The sequence below is a fragment of the Limanda limanda genome, chromosome 12 (assembly GCF_963576545.1).
Source record: "Limanda limanda chromosome 12, fLimLim1.1, whole genome shotgun sequence".
Taxonomy (NCBI): domain Eukaryota; kingdom Metazoa; phylum Chordata; class Actinopteri; order Pleuronectiformes; family Pleuronectidae; genus Limanda; species Limanda limanda.
Window position 1 is genome coordinate 22,464,195 of NC_083647.1, and position 18,206 is coordinate 22,482,400.

Genomic DNA, 18,206 nt, shown 5'->3' on the forward strand with positions numbered 1-18,206 from the left:
TGGATTCCATGTAGTGTCTCAATCCATCATTTATAAATGCAGCCACTTCCTCTCATATAGAAGCCACTCGATGGAGATTCATCAGCAGGCCGAGTGACGTTGGGTGTGTTTCAGCCCAAAGGCCGTAGGAAGTCGTCCGCAGTCATTTCTGTATAATTAGGATTTTATCATGGGACCCATTCTCACATCAGAAGACACTACATTGGTTGCCGGCCCCGAGGTTAGAGAGCTGTGATGTACTGTAGAGAATTGCAGTGTAAAACCTGGCTATAGGCCTGCTATGTGTGTGTGTGTGTGTGTGTGTGTGTGTGTGTGTGTGTGTGTGTGTGTGTGTGTGTGTGTGTGTGTGTGTGTGTGTGTGTGTGTCTGTGTGTGTCCAGGACCTCGGGCTGTGAATAATGATCGTAATTTCATGGTGTTTTCAAGTGTTTGTGTGTTGCTGTGTGTGGTTGTATAATACTGTAGGATTGTGGCCACTGAATGAGAATGTGAGGAGGTGGCGCACACACACACACACACAGACACTCAATGCCCCCCTCCCTAGAAAATCCATGTCACTATTTTTAGAGCTGTGCATCTTCCCTCTGCCATCTACCTCTCAATCAGTGATGTCTCAGTGTCTGCAGCAAATCGAATGTACCCCCCACTGCCAACTTATCAAACACACACACACACACACACACACACACACACACACACACACACACACACACACACACACACAAACTGACACACACACACTGACACACACACGATTGTAATTCCATACTGTAGTTCTGAGGAGCCTCTTTCACATAAAGCTTTGGCCTTTTATGGTTTTCATCTTTGTAAACGGTGACCTCCCGATACAAAGCAATGTCATGTCTCCTGTCAACCTGTCATCATCAAGGGACTTTCTTTTATTTGAATAATTTACAGAAGCCTGCGGAGATAAAACTGTAACAGCTCACAAATAAAAAAAGGAACATGAGAGACATGTTTGAAAGATGAGAAGATTTTCTGTAGAATTTATTATCATTCTAAACATATTATCACCATGAATTTATGTTTATCCCTTAATCCTTGTCATGGTCTGAACCGTAGACGGCACAAAACACGTCTGCACAAAAATGCAAAGATTAAGTTCAAATATCCCAAATGCAGATGCAACCATCATGTGTTTTTTAAGGTATTTTGTTCCAGAGTCTTCATCTCAGAACATGGAGAGATATTCCAGTCAGATACATTAATTATACTTCAGAAATACAATTTGACTGTTGACGTGCACATCAACAAACGAAACTCCGATATGACATGAATGTGACATTAATCCTCAAACACACTGAAAGAGTTCCGGCCCTTCACGTGTCCCCAGGTCCTCAGGTCCTCACAAAGACACAATTACAATCCCACATGCAAAGCCCGGTAACACATTACAACCCCTCCCCCTCATCTGCTCCCTCCACTGTAACTGTAAAAGTGGTGACATCCACAGAACGCACAAAAAGACACGACGCACAGGAACATTTGCACCGAATCACACATGGTCACACTCATAAATGTGCTCTCCGTTGCTTGATTAGAGACTCGCTGAGGCGCGACTTTTTCTCTTTCTTTCTCCCTCTCTCTCCTCCGTTTCTGTCTGCAAATGCAGAAATAATAGCCGCATGTGTAGTAGCAGCGATGAGGAGAGGAGAGGAGAGGAGAGGAGAGGAGAGGAGAGGAGAGGAGAGGAGAGGAGAGGAGAGGAGAGGAGAGGAGAGGAGAAGAGAGGAGAGGAGGAGAGGAGAGGAGAGGAGAGGAGAAGCTGCCTAACGCGTGAAACATGTGCTGTGGGCTGGTCAGCTGCCCGAGTCCTGTGATGCGCAAACTAGCCACAGAGAGGCCAACGTGACCGAGAGGAGCGGAGATAGTGATGGAGACAGAGAGACCTGATCAAATACTGCAAGTGTGATCACCTTGTAGTTAAAATATGAGTGTTTCTAAATGTGAAGGTCCAGGTTTAGGACCCAGCTGAGAGAAAGAGAGTCTCATCGTGTGATATAACAGACACCGACAGGAGAAGGAAGGATCACAGAGGCAGACTTCAGTATTTGAAGGTTTTTATACGTCTGTCTGTCTGTGGACATATTTCTCCAGCGCTACAGCGTCCGAGATTATAAAACTTTATGGATGTGCTGTTGAGGTCTAATTCAAAGCGAGATGTGGTCCAACCCTTGAGTAGTGAGTCATGCAGTAATGGTTTGATTATTTAACTCAGATAAATACAAAAAGTATGAGGCCTGGCTTGGTATTTTCTCTTATTCTGTTCTCAGGGTCGTGCGTTATTCCTTTGATTAAAGAGTTGTATTGAGAAAGACGATTCAAGTTAGCTACCCTGCTATTAGCTCATTAGCTAATTACTACATAGTCCACTATCGCAAGCTTGTGCACATCGTGTTTCCCATAATTCAGCATGAAAAATTGTGCAGAACCGATAGTCAACGTATACCATCATGCACTGCGCTCAGGGCGAAGAGACGAGTGGAGAAAGTTTCTGCACAGCCCGCGATAATATTTCCCATTCCGCCCCCCCCCCCCCCCCGCCCCTCTGGTCAGTATCATGAGCAATATTTGCTTTGTTAATTATGGTTTACAATGGAAGTCAAATGTCTCGGTACAGTAACGTTTCATTGGCAGTTATGTTTAATTTCCATGAATTAAAAAGCGTAGAGTGAATTACATCCATGAAACGAGCTGATAGAACTTCAAGGCTAATGAATAATAAGAACATGATAAAACTATCAACTGTTCAAACAGAACTCGTACGACAGACTGACAGGGAAAGAGTGCGATACAGACATGGAGCAGAAAGTTGTGGACTTAAGACTTGAAGTCATGAACAAAGTTTTATTCTCTCTTAGAAATGCAAAAAGATAAAATGAAGTTCTAAAGAAATAAAGTCTGAAGAGAGATATCTGTAAGTGCGACGCTACGAATGCCTTCGAGGGAAAGTTCTTTGAAATATTATGGCGTTACACATATTTTTAACAGCTTATCGGATCGTACCACTTTCTGAGATACTGAGAAACTTCTTCCCTTTCATTGAGGCCATTCGGAACAAACCACGATGAACACTTTGGTCGGGACAACGTGTCCAATGAACTTAGCTTAGCATAAAGAGTTCAAATGGGTTAAAACCATAGATTGTGAATAAAGATGGACGACATGATGGCGCCCATAAAGTGCAGCAAAATCATCTTTACCGCCCTCTAGTGGCCGGTTGTAGTGAAGGTCATAAATCACACCTCCTCCATGTTAGTAGATGGGACAGGGATCAAATTAAAAAGTCAAAGTACACGTCAAATACATTTTTTACCAAATCTATTGTTTTGGACTCTAGCAGTAAACGCCACTCTTTATTTGTTAACATTTGACTTCATTAAATACCAGAATATTTAGGTTTAAAAAGAAACAAATGTCCAGGAAAGAGTTTTGATCTTTAACCTTCAGCCAGATTTCTATTTCTGGAGCTCGTCTCTTCACATCTCTACACGCTTTATTATTTCATTTCCCAGATTCCCTCTTTCCTGATGCAAAGGGGGGGTGTGGTGGGGGGGGTGCTGTCGTTGTCCCGACTCATTCATATCTGATGCTGTTTGTCATTTGGCTGCAGGCGGCTTGGACTTGGCCGGCGTCGAGTCTCGAAGCTGTCACAGACCCACGCCCAACACCCAGAATAGCCCTGGTGCGTTTCTTGCCTTCAGCCCCCCCAACCCCCCCTCCACCCCCCCCTTCACCACCACGGTGCTGGCCTGGCTGCATCCTCTCTCTAACTTCCTCGTCTCCCTCCCTTGTCTCCCCCGATCAGACACTTCATCTCTGAGTGTTTTACTGCGTTGTGTCCTTGTAGAGGAGGACCTTTGGGCTCGCTCCAAACATCCCCCAAAATATATAAACCCCCCCCCACCCCCACCGCCCGACAGACACCAACCACCCCCCCCCCCCCCGACGCTCGCCTGGCTCTTGGCTCAGAGAATATGGAGCACGGCTGTCTGTGTTTTTTCGAGTCCTCCCCTCCGCCGTATACCTTTGAGTGTCCTCTCCTCCTTTTGTCTTTTTCTCCTTCAGCACTGGCAGTCAGCATGTTTTTATGGAGACTGTGTTGTGAGTCTGCATGACAAGTGAAAACCGACCGGCTCCTCTCCTCCCACAGTCCCTTTAATGCTCAGCGATATCCCTTGTTCCTGAGTTTCGAAGGTTTCTTTTCCTTCTGTCCAACGTTCTAACAAAAATAATTGTTTTCTCAAGATACAAAGGATTCTGTGATGAGTTTGAAGATTTGAGTCGAGGTTATCACGCTTAACTGCTCTGGGTTTGCAGCCAACAATTTTTTCTGTTATTGATTCATCCAAAGATTATTTACTCTATTAACAGATTGATTTTCTCTGTAAAATTCTGATATTTGTTTTCTCTTTGGCTGTGAAACCGGAAAAAGATTTAGCATTTACACAATTCAAATCCTCAAATCCTTGAAACAGCAAAATAACCAAAGCTATTATTCAACTATCCAAATAGATGAATGATTTTTACTTAATTTTCTCTAGATTGAGTAATTCATGGCTCCAAAGTGAACATACTTCTCAATTGACTTACAACCCAAACTTCCAAGAACATTTAAAGAATCTATGGTCATCATTCATTCATACTGAGTCTTTTGGAATACCTTTTAAGTTTTAGATAAATTCAACAAAACTATTTCCGGTGCATTTTTTATCCAGAATATTTTTATCTCGTCATTTCCAAATGAAAGTGCAGTTCTCTTCACAAGAAACAAAGTTTGTATTTATATTCTCACCAAAATGAGATAAGTCTGTATTCTTAAAACATTTTCTTCCCTTAAATCATTTGCATGTTTACTTGGCATCAGCTACTTCTGCAGGTTTTATTTAAGCCAGTTCTCCAGCTTAAAAGCTTTTATTCATTTTTTTAATTAAACTTTCAACTTAATTTACTTTTATTTACTTTAGTTCTGTGAAATGACACACGTATCCCTCTTCCCCTGAGCCCAAAGGTGACATCTTTAGATTTCTGTTACACCCAAATACCAAAACCTAAAGAGATTCATTTAATAACGAGGAGCTGCAAACCCTCAGATGTGAGCAGCTCACTTTAATGAACCTCTGCTTGATTAACGACTGAATTAGTTACTAAGATATCGAAAGTTTTGTTGATTAATTTGCTGCCAATCGACGAATCAATTAGTAACTGATCCTCACAGCAGAACCCGGCGAGCCCCTTGTGTGAGCTGTTCACCGTGGTTCTGTTGATCCGCAGCAGGAAGTCGACTGTGTCATCCTCGGTGACGGCCCACTGCAGAGCCGAGCGGCTTCATCCTCCTCATCCCTCTGTTGTAAACTGTGTGATCCATCACAGGAGTGAGAGGGAGGAGGGGTGGAAGGTGTCGCCTTCATCCCGTGGTATTGGCGTTTTTTTGGACAATGGGTTTAAGGGTCTGGAGTAACAGTGTGTAATCTGTCAGGGACACAGGAAGCAGCTGCGTGGTCTCCCGCTCACCCCCCACCCCCCCCCCCACCTGCAGCTCTACGTGTGCACGTGTCAGGGGGGTGCACAGAGGAGGTAATAGACCGTGTGTGGACCCCCGACTCCCCCCGGGGACACTTCATGTGTGCTGTTGAGTGAGATGCAGATGAACAAGAGGAAACCAATGGGGATAAAGAGGTTGAAGTTCTATGGAAAGTGGTTGTGTGTCATGTGTCGCATTTAGAGAAAGAGCTGGAAAGAGCTGTTGAGAGAGGGGTGGGGGGGGGGGGTTGGGGGGTTGTATCCATGACAACGAGTGAGAGCGAGAGCAGCAAATGGGAGCGGGTCTGGTACGTTGCACACTTGAGTCGTGCATGTGGGAATGTGATGACCACGGGATCAGAGAGGTATCCTGTCACCGAGGTCACATTCTATTACGACCCCCCCCCACCCAACTGTACTGAGACCAGCTGGCCACTAGGTGAGTCAAACGAGGGATGTGCTGTTCCCACGGAGACGGATGCAGGTGGAGAGGGACTCCGAGGTGGTGCTGATGGAGGACAGCTGCAGTCCTGCTGTGGAATCAGAATAATGAGACCGGGCGTCCGGCTTCGTGACTACACCTCGGATTCTTCTTCACGGAGTTTTATAAATAAACCTGGCTCCCAGCTCCCGTCGTGAGTTAACTCGCAGGAGCACACGCTTCCCTGGGAGCCATCATCCCTCCGCTCCACTTTGTGTATCTGCAGGTTTCACGTGTGTGTGTGTGTGTGTGTTAGTGTGTGTGCGTCCCCCACTGCAGAGACATCCAGCGCCCTCATGTCCTCCAACTGGATATTGTGAAGTCATGTAATGTTTTTATTGATATTTGTCCCCTGGGCCTGAAGCGATTTAGGGGTCAAGCGCTGGAGGCCAAAGCCAACAGTGCATTTTTTGTTGTTGTTGTTGTTGTCCTTGTCGTTGAATCCACCGATAATAAACAATAGCTGACGAGGTAAAAGTCCACTTGTTTGGACCTGGTTGTTTTGAAGCCGTGACACTTTATTTATTTCAGGTTTTTATTTTGATCTCAGACAGTGCAGGAGATCCTTCAACCATTAATTTTATTATCTAATAATGTGTCAAGAATGAGTCAAAGATGTCAATCACAGTTCCCAACGTGATGTTTTGTCATAAAAAAGAATAAAACAAATAAAGCCATGAATGGAAACACCGGAGCTGATACCATAACAATATTAGGGAGTAAAACATTTTGGATATAGATTGATATTGATCGACTGATCGATATATTAAAAGAAGTATTGATTCCTCTGATGTTTTCCTCAAACCGTTATGACAAAGAAATAAGTAATTGAGGCTTGATATTAAACAGTTTTACCATAAACATTATTATAAATTATATAAATACAAAGAAAACACCAACAATCCAATATATTGAACATTAGATTCAATTTAAAGCATTTTTCTGTAAGATAGTAAAACGTTTTCTTTGTGAAACCATGAAATGTGTGTTTGTCATGAAGCTTCATTAACGTTAATGCAACGAGTGAATCATCGTGACTCCAAGTGCATCCTCCATTTTGATCTATTTCTGAGTCATCAAACAAGTTTCATCTGTCGCCGGCTCTGATTGGACAGAAAGAATTTAAAAAACAGTAATTTTGATTATTTGCAATTCCTCAAACTCTTGCTGCCTGTACATCACTCCCATCCGTCTCCCTGTGAAAACACTTTCCTCTGAGCGTGTCCTTCCCAGCGGCTCAGGGACGCCTCAGCTGGGAGGACACCTGTCAACACCAGGGTCTGAATCTGGGTCCCGTGGATGAATGGCTGCGTCTCTCAGTACAAGGCCGAGCAGTCACCTCCGTGGGACTGAACATAACGTGACACACTTGAGAGCTGGTAGATTTTTGGAAAAACCCAGCGCTCGCCCTCTCCCTCTTTCTATTCAAACAACATCTGGCACAGCTGCACCAACTCTCACTATCATCCCTTAACCAGTTGACATCTGGCTCAAGCTCACCTGGTCAATTTGCGAGACGCCAAGTGGAGAGTTTTGTGAGATTGTGTGCTTCTTCTCTGTTTCGGTTTGTGTTGACGTCAGCAGCTTCAACTCTATTTCACATTCTTGCTTATAAAACCTTTCGGCTTCTTGATAGCTGGTCTTTGATATGTTTGCCTTGTTGAATAAAAAGAAGGAAAGGAGATGAGGAGGAGGAGGAGATAAGGAGGAGAGGAGTAGGAGACGAGGAGGAGGAGACGAGGAAAGGAGGCCGTGCGGCTGTGGAATATTAACGCTGATCTGAGTTTGTCATCAGATTGGCAAGAAATCATTGACGATTGTGTTTACTGGCTGTTTTTCTCTGTGATTGCCGGGGTCCAGCACTAATCAGGACTCTAATGAGCAAGGCCCGTAATCCCTGCACTTGGTGACAGAAACCAGGCCTGCTTAATTAAGCCACTGATTTCCCACGAGGGCACCAGGCCCCCCCCCCCCCCCCCCACCACCCCCACCAGTCCCCTTTATTGGCCTGACTTTCTTCTGGATTTTAAGTGAAGGTGTTCCCTGTGAACTGAAAGGGTTGAAAACTGTGGAAGTTTGTCTCTTGATCATCCTTTCCTCTCTTTCATGTCACGTTTTCTCCTCCTTGTTCTCTTCCAGCAAGGTGCAGAGGATGTTTTCTGCTAAAACTTTTTCAGGAACAGAGCTTCTGGTAATCCTGCCACCTTGAAAGCCTCCACAGTGAGAGGGAAAGTAATGAACACACTTCAGTTCCTCCACGTGTGCTCAAGCAGCGGCTGAATGAAGGAGAAAAGTGTCTGAAAAGCACCCGGTGGATTAAAGAAAGAGGAAACTTTGAGGAGAAGTGGGAAAGGTTGTGTTTAGGTGAAACCAGAAAGCCCAGGGCCGGGTCGGTGGTGGCAGGTGTTTCATACAGAGCGACAGGAAGAGAGGAACCAAAGGTCTCAGTTAATTGCAGCACTTTGGGCTCCTGCTCCTGCTCCAGCTTCCAGTACCTGCACTCCTGCTTTTTGTGAAAACTCTCCTGACTTTTGCAGAGTAAAAGGGTCAATCTGTACCAACGGAGGAGACAAAAGTGCAAAGGGAGATGTGGGTGTCGCACGTATAACTTCCTGTGATGTGTTCCACCACTGACAAGCTATTATATTATTTAGTGTTTGTGGAATAATCAGAATCAGAATCAGAATTCATTTAATTGCCAAGTATATTTGCACATACAGGAAATTGCCTTGGTGTGGTTGGTGCATTCTACATAAATAATAATCAGACATTAGACAACAATATATATAAAACAATATAAAACGAAACGATATATACAGTGAGAGAGTTATGGGCATGTACAGTGCTATGGTGCAGAGATTTTCTGTAATAGGCGGTGACCGGGGAGTTCAACCTGAAGAATCCACACAAATATTCATTAACAAGGAAAACAGCTGTGTGTGTGTATTGTGTGTAAAAGTAACTCTGGTGACTTGTCAACTGAGGTTAAACTAAGTTAACCTCTTAGTAAACTGAACAGTTGCATATATTGGAAATTGGAATAAAAGCCAGAGAGGCGACCAAAGCTGTAAATCTACTGTCGAAGAAGAGGAGAGTGGGCGGGCAGCTAAAGCTAATTTCAGCTGCAGTGTGGTTTTTGGCCACAGAACAGAAGGAGGAAGATGCCTCTCCGCCCCCCCCCCCCCCCCCCCCCCGCTCCACCTCCACTTTCATGTCTCACCCCCTTCACATCCCTTCCTCTCTCTCCGTCTGGACTTCAGGGTTGGAGGCCGAGTGCAGCGGAGGTGTGAACCCTCTAATCGGCTGCCAGTGGCACTTCCCACACTAATACTCCACTTAATGGAGCCATGTCTGACATGTTAGCATCTAGAAGTCACCATCAAGTAGATTTTGACACATTAGCGTTGATGAGAACAGTGGCGAGGACACGTCACTCTGCCGCTCGGATGTTCTGGGACTTTCTTCTACCAGCCAGCGCAAAGGGAGATTCCTTAATGTGACAGAAGAGGCTGGTTTCAACCTCTTGTTGAATTTTATATTGGCGTTTTACTGATTCATATTGCTGTTACACTTCAAATCAAATGAACCAGAGAGGAAAGAAAGGGAAGGATGGCAAAACTTTCAAAGAGAAAAATCCTTAAAGGAACAGCTTGACATCTTGTGAAAAGTGACAAGACTCGCTGGTCGAGACAGACGGACGTCTCAGATCTCTCACGTCCGGGTTGTTACGTGAAGAACTGAGAACTGTGGATAATAATGTTAACATAGTTTAGCATAAAGCCTTGAGGCAAAGGGAAATAATGAGCATGGCTCGGTCCAAAATTCAAGTTATTACAAAAATGTGGTCATTCGAAGGTTCATATTCGAATTCAAGTGAAATATACAGACTGCAAAATATACAATCTCGACCACCTGAAGAAGTTTGAGTCGTGATCCAGCAGAGGGCGCTGGTGGGGGGTCGAAATGTCACGAAAAATTTGTTCGAAGTTAGAGTTTTGGGAAAAGTGACGGCTCTAATAGCAAATGTAGCTGCTAGTTCATATCAAGAACTTATCACGACTCCGTACATTCAAAGAGTGCAGATGAGACGTGTGAACATGCACTCGTATACCGCTATGTTAGTGTGTGTGTGTGTGTGTGTGTGTGTGTGTGTGTGTGTGTGTGTGTGTGTGTGTAGGTTGATCCGGATACAATCAAACACCTGCTGTGCACAAACAGCAGGTGTTTGATTGTATCAACACACAAACACACACACACACACACACTCGTTGAGACTGGTTGCAGCTTCCACTGTGGCTGATGCCAGATGTTTCGATAGATGGTTGAATTATCGCAAACAAATGCAGATGTTGCTCAGTGATCCTCTGGCACGCTGCCCTGCCCGTGTGTCTGCTGCTGGTGACTCCGACAGGTCGTAAGTGAAGGTGTGTTTGTGTATCAACACATCGAGACAGTACTTATAGAAGTTGTCAGTGTGCCAGGGCGGCAATTATAGTGTCTGGGGGTGAATCAGAAGAAGGGGTCAGTCTTGTAAAGCACAGCTGTTCTCCATGTATACAGTGTATAAGCTGCTTCCCTGTGGGGATCTGCTGGAACGTCTGTCAACAGAAACCGATTTATTCTCTTTCTTACGTCGTTCTGCCATCGTGTCGCTTTCGCTGTCAGAGTTTCTCCCTTTTCTTTGTGAATGAAACACCAGCTGTAGATGCCTTCACGTCCCGGGGGAATATTCACTACAATGACACGAAGGCTTCACAGCAACAGCTCTGGTGTCGTTGTCACATTTGTGAACGGGTTGTTCATCTCTGATTCCCTGAGCAGCTTATCGACGGTTTGAGAGCAGACGGATGGAAATCGCTCCAGACTCGTCTGAAAGAGCGATTGAATCGGAGCTTTCTGATTGGCCTGTTGTGTTCTCTGCTGTTGTCATTTTGAAGATATGTGACAAATCTTCATTCAAATATTTAAAAGTTTAAAATCTTTGTCATATAGTTAGTTTGACTTCAAAATAAGTCCAACAACGTACAAGCTAGAGAAATTCACAATTTTATAACTACAAGATAACTACACGTTTTATTTTGGTCGCGGTTTTAATTTGCATCATATTCCTCTGGAGTCGTGACTTTGTCCGTCTCTTCTGTAACTTCTGAAGCTAACGATGTGCAATTAAGGAAAAGTTTGCACTTTACTGCTTTGTGTCAATTTTCAATGGCAATGGTGGCGAAGATAACAACTCCCATGATCCCACACTGCTTCACAATGTCATGAAACGAGGTATCGCGATAAAGAGACCCCTAGTGGACAAACTATTTACATGCATGTTGCTAGCTCCAGTAGCTCAACAGTTTATCGTGACATCCGACTGCATCAACACAAAATGGTTACGATAAGTTAGTTTACGTCGTTGAGCTCCAGAGAAATAAAACACTGGGGAGTAGATGTGCTGTTAAACTGTGGAGCTGCTCATGATGCTAACATGACTGCTGATTATTACCTGATTGTTTTGATCGACTTCCAACAGTCCCTCGTCAAATTAGGAGCTCGAATCAAACTCCAGCAGAGAATCAAGACTAATTGGACTTTAACGACATCAGATTTTTCAGACATGTTGATCTGCTCTAAGATGTTGTTAGTGAATTAAGTAAAGATTACCGAGCAGTCGGATCAGAGAACTGCTCCTGAGAACCGTGAGGGAATCACAAGCTCCAGATCCACTCTGTGTCAATTAGTCTTTTATTGAACATTTCTTTGGTAATATACAGTGTCTGACTCAAATTCAATATTAATTGACACGATAAAGGCCTGGAGGCCGGTCCTGCTTTATTACGCAATTTGAAGACCCTGCCTTAAAGCTGCTTCGATCAATATTTATAGCAATGGATGATATGACTGTATATAATGAGGTTTATAATGTGGTATATGCCTAATATCACCTTTAATGGCTGAATGACAGAGAGTTATTAGCCAACCCTGCAGGTCCCCTGAGCTCGTTGGAGCCTTTTGGATTCTTTCAGCTCATTGTTTTTGTCTCACGGCTCATTGCTGTTGTGTTTTCATTCTGATGAATTAATTCTCACCGGCATTGTTTCAGCCAAAAGCTTGAATGAACCCAGTGTGCACGACCTGTCAATCCAAACAGAGACAAAGACACCTGAATATTTAGCCTTTTAAAGAGAGATAAGAAAGATTAAATCGTAGGTAAGAAGTGGATTTAAATTCACCGGATGTCTAGAAGCACATTTCCAAATGAATGTGTGTTGAACGAGTGTCGCTAACTAGTCAATGTCATGTTTGCCGCTTGTTGTGTTGCCCCATAACGGCCCTAAGAACATTACTGGATTTAAATTGTGTGTAGCCTTTACTGAGTAACAGCGCCCCCTGTAGCCACACGTGATGATTTGATCTGTTTGTTGTCTAAGCGATGTTTTCATGAAGTCAACCTAGGTTTTATCTCCTGAAACACAACTGAACGCTGAATATTACCCATGATCCCCGGCTTCCTGAACAAGAGGAGCTGCTACTTTAACCAATCCACCAAACTCTGTGTAGATTTCCTCATATTTTAGATAGATAGATAGATAGATAGAGTACTTTATTCATCCCCGAAGGGAAATTAAGTTGTCATAGCAGCCGGTATATTTGAATACAATAAAATACAATACAATACAATAGAATAAAATTAAAAATATTGAGGTAGAAAGAATAAAAAAACTGAAGCACAAGATAAAATACAATAAAATAGGTAGATAAGGTGCAGTGGCAAGATGATGGTAATAGTACTGATGATATGATGGTAATGTTATTGTTAGACAGTATATAAAAATAGTACAGTATATATAGTATATAATATAACATAATATATATTTAAAGGTTTCCTCTCTGAATATTGGAGATAAATTCTGGTTTTTAAAAACTTCTAGGTCTTTTTAAGTGATCTACAGTTCAGCTTCACTCTTCAACTGTCTGGACCGGATTCTGACAGTTGAAGCTGACACTCTGAGTCAGTTCTTCTCACAGGAGATCGAACCCACTCACCGAAGTTACAGTGAACCATCAAACTAATTCTGAAGCCACTAAGAAAATGCATAGTGTTGATTCAAAGAGGGTGTAAATCAAACTTTGTTCCTTTTTCTTGTATATAGGTTTTTTATTGTGGCATTAAAAAAAGTACATATTACACCGAAGGGAGAAGGAGTGATTGTGTCCCTGGGGAACCTGGAAGTGTATCGCTGTATTTCTCCATGTGTACAAGTTGAGACAACATCATGAGGCTGTTTTTCCCCGTTCCTTCATGTCGGGCAAGACCACAGCTTCCGACTCCACAGCCAGGAAGCGTGTGTGCCAGATCCCGCTTGTCTGTTAGACTCCAGCCTTTCCTCCTCTCGTCCCTGATGAGAAGCGAGCTCCTTTTCCAGGCGGCGATCTGAGGCCGGCCCTGCTGGGGAGATGAAACGAGGGAGGATGAAGAGAGATGGATTGCTCTTCTCTGTGCGGTTTGCTAACAGCGTCTCAGATAGTCGCTTTCCCCTCAGCGGGCGGGATTCATACCCAACTGCACTTACCCTGGCCTGAGAGAGGGATTTATAGCTCATGCATTACATAAGCAACATGCATTAATTCCCGTGGATCTACTGGGATTATTGGTATTATATACATTGTGTTTGCAGGAGAAGCGCGAGTAAATGTGTGTTTGTGTGGTTTTGTGTGAGTGCGCCTGTGTGTGTGTGAAGGAGTGTGTCACTGCTCTGACTGACTGGATGTCACGGCACGAGAGCTACATCAGCGGGATGTCACAGGACGAGCTGCTTTTTGACTCCCTACATGAAACATGAGCAGCTGTCCATAATAAATGCCGCTGTGCCACTTATCTTATTAGCCTGAACCCCTGCTTTCCAAACGCTCGGCAGAATAACATGCGTGGAAATTGTGTTTTTGCTCGGGTTGGGGAGAAGGGGAGAAGCGTCTTCCCATGAGATGTCAGACTCATAATAAAGTATGTCATTCCTATTTCAGGGCTAGCTGCGCCGCTGTCGCCTATTGTTGACTTGTCTGCCTCTCGGGGGGGGGGGGGGGGGGGGGGATGCTTTCTGAGGCCTAAGAGAGCGGATCCAGCGAGTGTCATGACTCCTCGGGAGCGTTGTCGGTTTTATTTCCCGTTCTCTTCAGCGTCGGGCGCCCGTGATGCGCCCGCGGTGTGCAGGTGGCGTGATGAGGCATTCGCACGAGTCCAATTGAATTCCCGGGGGGGTGGAGCTATTCCCTCCAGGAGTTGCCGTGGTGACACGGTGAGGCACGGAGGCATCTGGCCACCGACCACTTAACCGCGCCGCACTCGTCAATAACTCTTTAAAAAGATCAATTAGGGCGATCAGTGGCGAGAGCGCCGCCGGGGGGGGCCGAGGCGCCATATCGAGCTGCTTCGGTGTGATGATGTCAGCCGCGGCTCCTTTTCCCAGAGAAGGAGCCTCACCCCCTGCGGACATTTGACTTCATTAAGGGCGAGTTCTCTTCAAACCGGAGCAATAAAACTCAGCAATAAGCTGCTCCGTTTCTTATGGGCCTCACCTGCGCCCCGGAGAGGAGGGGGGTGGTGGGGGGGGGGGGGGGGTGCTCGCAGTGTCCAGCCGGCCGGCTCGTTGAAAACGCTCCGACTGAAACCTCGAAGCCATAAACATCGATCCAGACAGCGACAGTTTCTCTCATTTATGGTTCACTCACCTTTTTCTCCCTCGTGAAACGTCCGATTTACACATTTTACAGCCTGATTGATTACGTGCTGCTGCTGTTTTCACTTCATTCTGTTCTTCTTTTATCCGAACAACGCCCGTGCAGCGCCTTTCAACTCTCCGTTCCACTGGACGCCGTGATAGATGCGGTTGTCATGACACCCGTGGCCGGCCCGGGGTCACGCTGACCTTTCACCTCCTAACCTTTCTTCCATGCTGATTATTAATCCTACTCACAGTGCACTTCCTGAGTCCCTCCATTGCAAATTAACCTTTTTCTCTTCTTCTTCTCTCTCCCTCCTTCCCCCTTCTCTGTCCTCTTTCCTTCCTTTCTTTTTCCCTCCCCCCCGCCCTCTTGCAGCAAACTTGTTCACGTGAAAATTATTGACGATGAGGAGTATGAGAAAAACAAGAACTTCTTCCTGGAGCTGGCCGAGCCTCGCATGGTAGACATGAGTCTGCAGAAAGGTGCGGTACTGAGCTTTTTTTTATTTGTCTTCTGTCCTTTTCTCTCTCTCTGTCTCTCGCTCTCTTTGTGTGTAGCCTCCCTCTCTCCCCAGGCGTCTTCCTCTCATCTTCCTGTGATTCCTCTCTCGCTGAACCCTCACCTCCTCTGCTGCCCTCTTCTTTTACACCACCATGCACCTGAGATCCCTCTTTCAGCCATGCTTTCATATCACATCTAAAAAAGCCTTGAAAAATCATTCTTATCAAAATGACAGTCTCCCCTGGCGGCGGCGTCGTCATCTGCATAAAAATAGAGCAGCGAGTCTGGGAGCTGCTATCGTTCGTTCAGCATCTCCAAGGAGCCATTGTTATGTAGAGGCTTGTTTTACCTCAATGCACAGGCTAGCTATTTTTAATTATGATACACGTCAGATTGGGTGACAAACGCAAAATGAAGCGGGTGCGTTGAGATTATTGATTTGTTTTTTGCTAGATTAGAGTTTGCTAGATAGCCTGTTATATATTTGAAGACCAATGGCGTCTGTATGAATATGAGCATGAAAGAACAAGGAAATGTTTGGACAATCTGAAGTGGTACATAGCTGTTAATATTGAGGTGATATACTATATAGTAATTGTTGATTTTCAATCATGAATACTGACGTCTGTAAATACACTTAAATACATTTCCCATATTATAACACTCATTCTTGCCAGATGTGCCTTTTGAGTACTTATTGCTTTATGTACTAATTTCTAGATTTCACACTTTATACGGAAGTCTATCTCCATGAAGTAAATTTTTTTCTAAGTAGTAGCTGGTGAGCAGTTCACAGTGAGGTCACGTATTCTTCTCTTACTCAGCGAGATCGCGTTCCTGCTCAAGACAAGCTTGTCTTCAGGCGTCTTCCTCAGCAAGGTGCAGAGAGAAGTAAAAGCAGGACGTAGAATAATTCAAATCAAAGCCAGTTTTCATCATAAGTTTTTCTGTGTGTTGTCTCGTTGTTGGTAACGTCGGCTGAAAGAAGCCAACAGGCACTTCCCTTCAGACGCACCGTTATCTAACGCAGTGTTATCTAACCACGCTCAGGGCCAGGGGACGGCGAGCGGCTCGGGAGCGGGTGTGCGCCGGGTGCAGAATCTAACACTCCAAACACCACAGCTCATTATGGTTCCGTTATTGGGTCTGGCAGCGCTGTCTGAGTGGTGCCGCCCCCCCCCAGTTCTCAGAGTGAGAGTCATGATGAAGAGCGCTTAGGATGCACGTCCTGATGAGTGACGGCTGCATCACTCCAAACACTCCAACGCTCCTCTGTGATGCTGCTGGATTCTTTATTCTCTCTCTGTGTGTCGGCCCAGGCTTAACACACAGACACACACACACACTCACACACAAGCACACACAAGCACCACTGGAGCATTGCTCTTTAATTCCCTGAATCAAATCCAAGTTGTTGCCGAACATGTTAAATCTATTATCTTGCAAAATGCAGATACTCTTTTTATACTTTACATGTCTCTGCTGTTGTTCTATTTATTATTGAAGTGAATTGACAATGTACTGTGTGTAAAAGCTGTGTAAAAGTACCACCGTAACTTTTCTACTGAAGTTAAAGAAAATAAATTCCTGCGTTTAATATACCCTAAGTAATAAAAGAATTGTTCAGACTTCAGTTCTCTCACAAATTCCCCAAATTAGAAAATGATTAATTTCCTTTTAATAGTGCATGTTAAATTCTCTCTGCAAACAATCTCACAATGCAATATGCCGAATATTAAAGATATGAAACTTACAGTTACTTTGCAAAGTGTTGATAAACACATGATTTACTGCTCACGAAGGAGTGGACGAGAGAAACGTGATCTCACTTTACAATGCATGAGCAAATATTCACGTAAATGTCCTTGTCAAGCTTTCTGCTGCAGGTTTGTTGTGAACAGAACATGTGTCGGGAAAAGTTGATGAAGAGCGAGATCTGCTCACACGGAGGCAGAGATGAAGATGCTGCAGTTGATGAAGACTTGTGCAGATGTTCAGGTTTATTCTGCAGAGTTCAAAACAGCTCCTTTCTTTGGCTCGTACATGAACAGAAGAAATACACGAAACTCTTTGTGTTTTCAGGAGCTCGGAGCTTTAATGTTCTATATTTTGCACATTCGATGCTGTTTTTCTTTGACTTCATCAGTGTGAATCCCCTTTGCTCCACCTCTCTGTGGACAGACCCGTGTGTATTCATTACACATTGTTGATCATCCTGATCCTAGAAGGACGACAACACGACCTGCTCCACTAATGAAAGCACAGAGACAGTGTTGACAACGAGCAAAAGGAGATAAATCCACGCAGTCTTTTTAAATGCAGGAGGTAATGAATGTTTGATCAAAGGTAATAAATGTTTGATCTACGTGTGATGAGGAGGTAATGAAAAAGCTTTTCTCTATTGTTTCCCGGGCACAGGATCATCTTTTATGAATGTGCTCGTGCTGATGAAATGGCTTTGATTTGAAATTAGAGGAAAGCACGAGGCGACGTTAAGCAGACGGGCTGCTCACACGTTTCTCACGAGGTGCTGCAGGATCGCAGCCAAGTGAATGATATGATAATTTCCCACTTTTCATATATAATGTGGCGATTATATTGTGGCTCATAACAGATGATGTGCGGCTGATTGGGTTTGTTTTCCTCCTTATTAAAGCCAGAGTGGAGGAGCAGAATTGATGAATATTCTATGACCGGTTTTGTTTGTTTGTTTTTTTATCTCTCCACCAGCGCTGCTCTGCAACTAAACTCCTTCTTTCTTTAGTTATTATCTCTCTATTACAGATGAAACAAGCCGCAACATTTAAAAAAAACAATTGTCGGATCTTTTTTTAACCCTCTGATCTTTTTTAAAATTATTACTCGCTGTTACATCAGTCATCTCGGTGTTTCTAGATCTGCTCGTGCACCAGGACGCAGATCTGACTGAGTCTCGGCTCTTTGGAAAGTGTTTGAGTAATGAAAGCTC

At 44.2% G+C, this 18,206-nt stretch overlaps 1 protein-coding gene across 8 annotated transcripts in view; it reads left to right on the forward strand.

The window, feature by feature from the left end:
• The window catches only part of slc8a3 (solute carrier family 8 member 3), an 85,875-nt gene that overhangs the window by 41,916 nt on the left and 25,753 nt on the right, over positions 1-18,206 (forward strand). For 3 of the 8 annotated variants that reach the window (XM_061082943.1, XM_061082947.1, XM_061082948.1), the window contains exon 2: positions 15,113-15,207. In XM_061082943.1, the coding sequence (XP_060938926.1) occupies positions 15,113-15,207 (95 nt within the window). Of the gene's footprint in view, positions 1-15,112; positions 15,225-18,206 lie in introns of all 8 variants that reach the window. The other 5 variants (XM_061082942.1, XM_061082941.1, XM_061082944.1 and 2 more) reach the window with 2 other exon arrangements.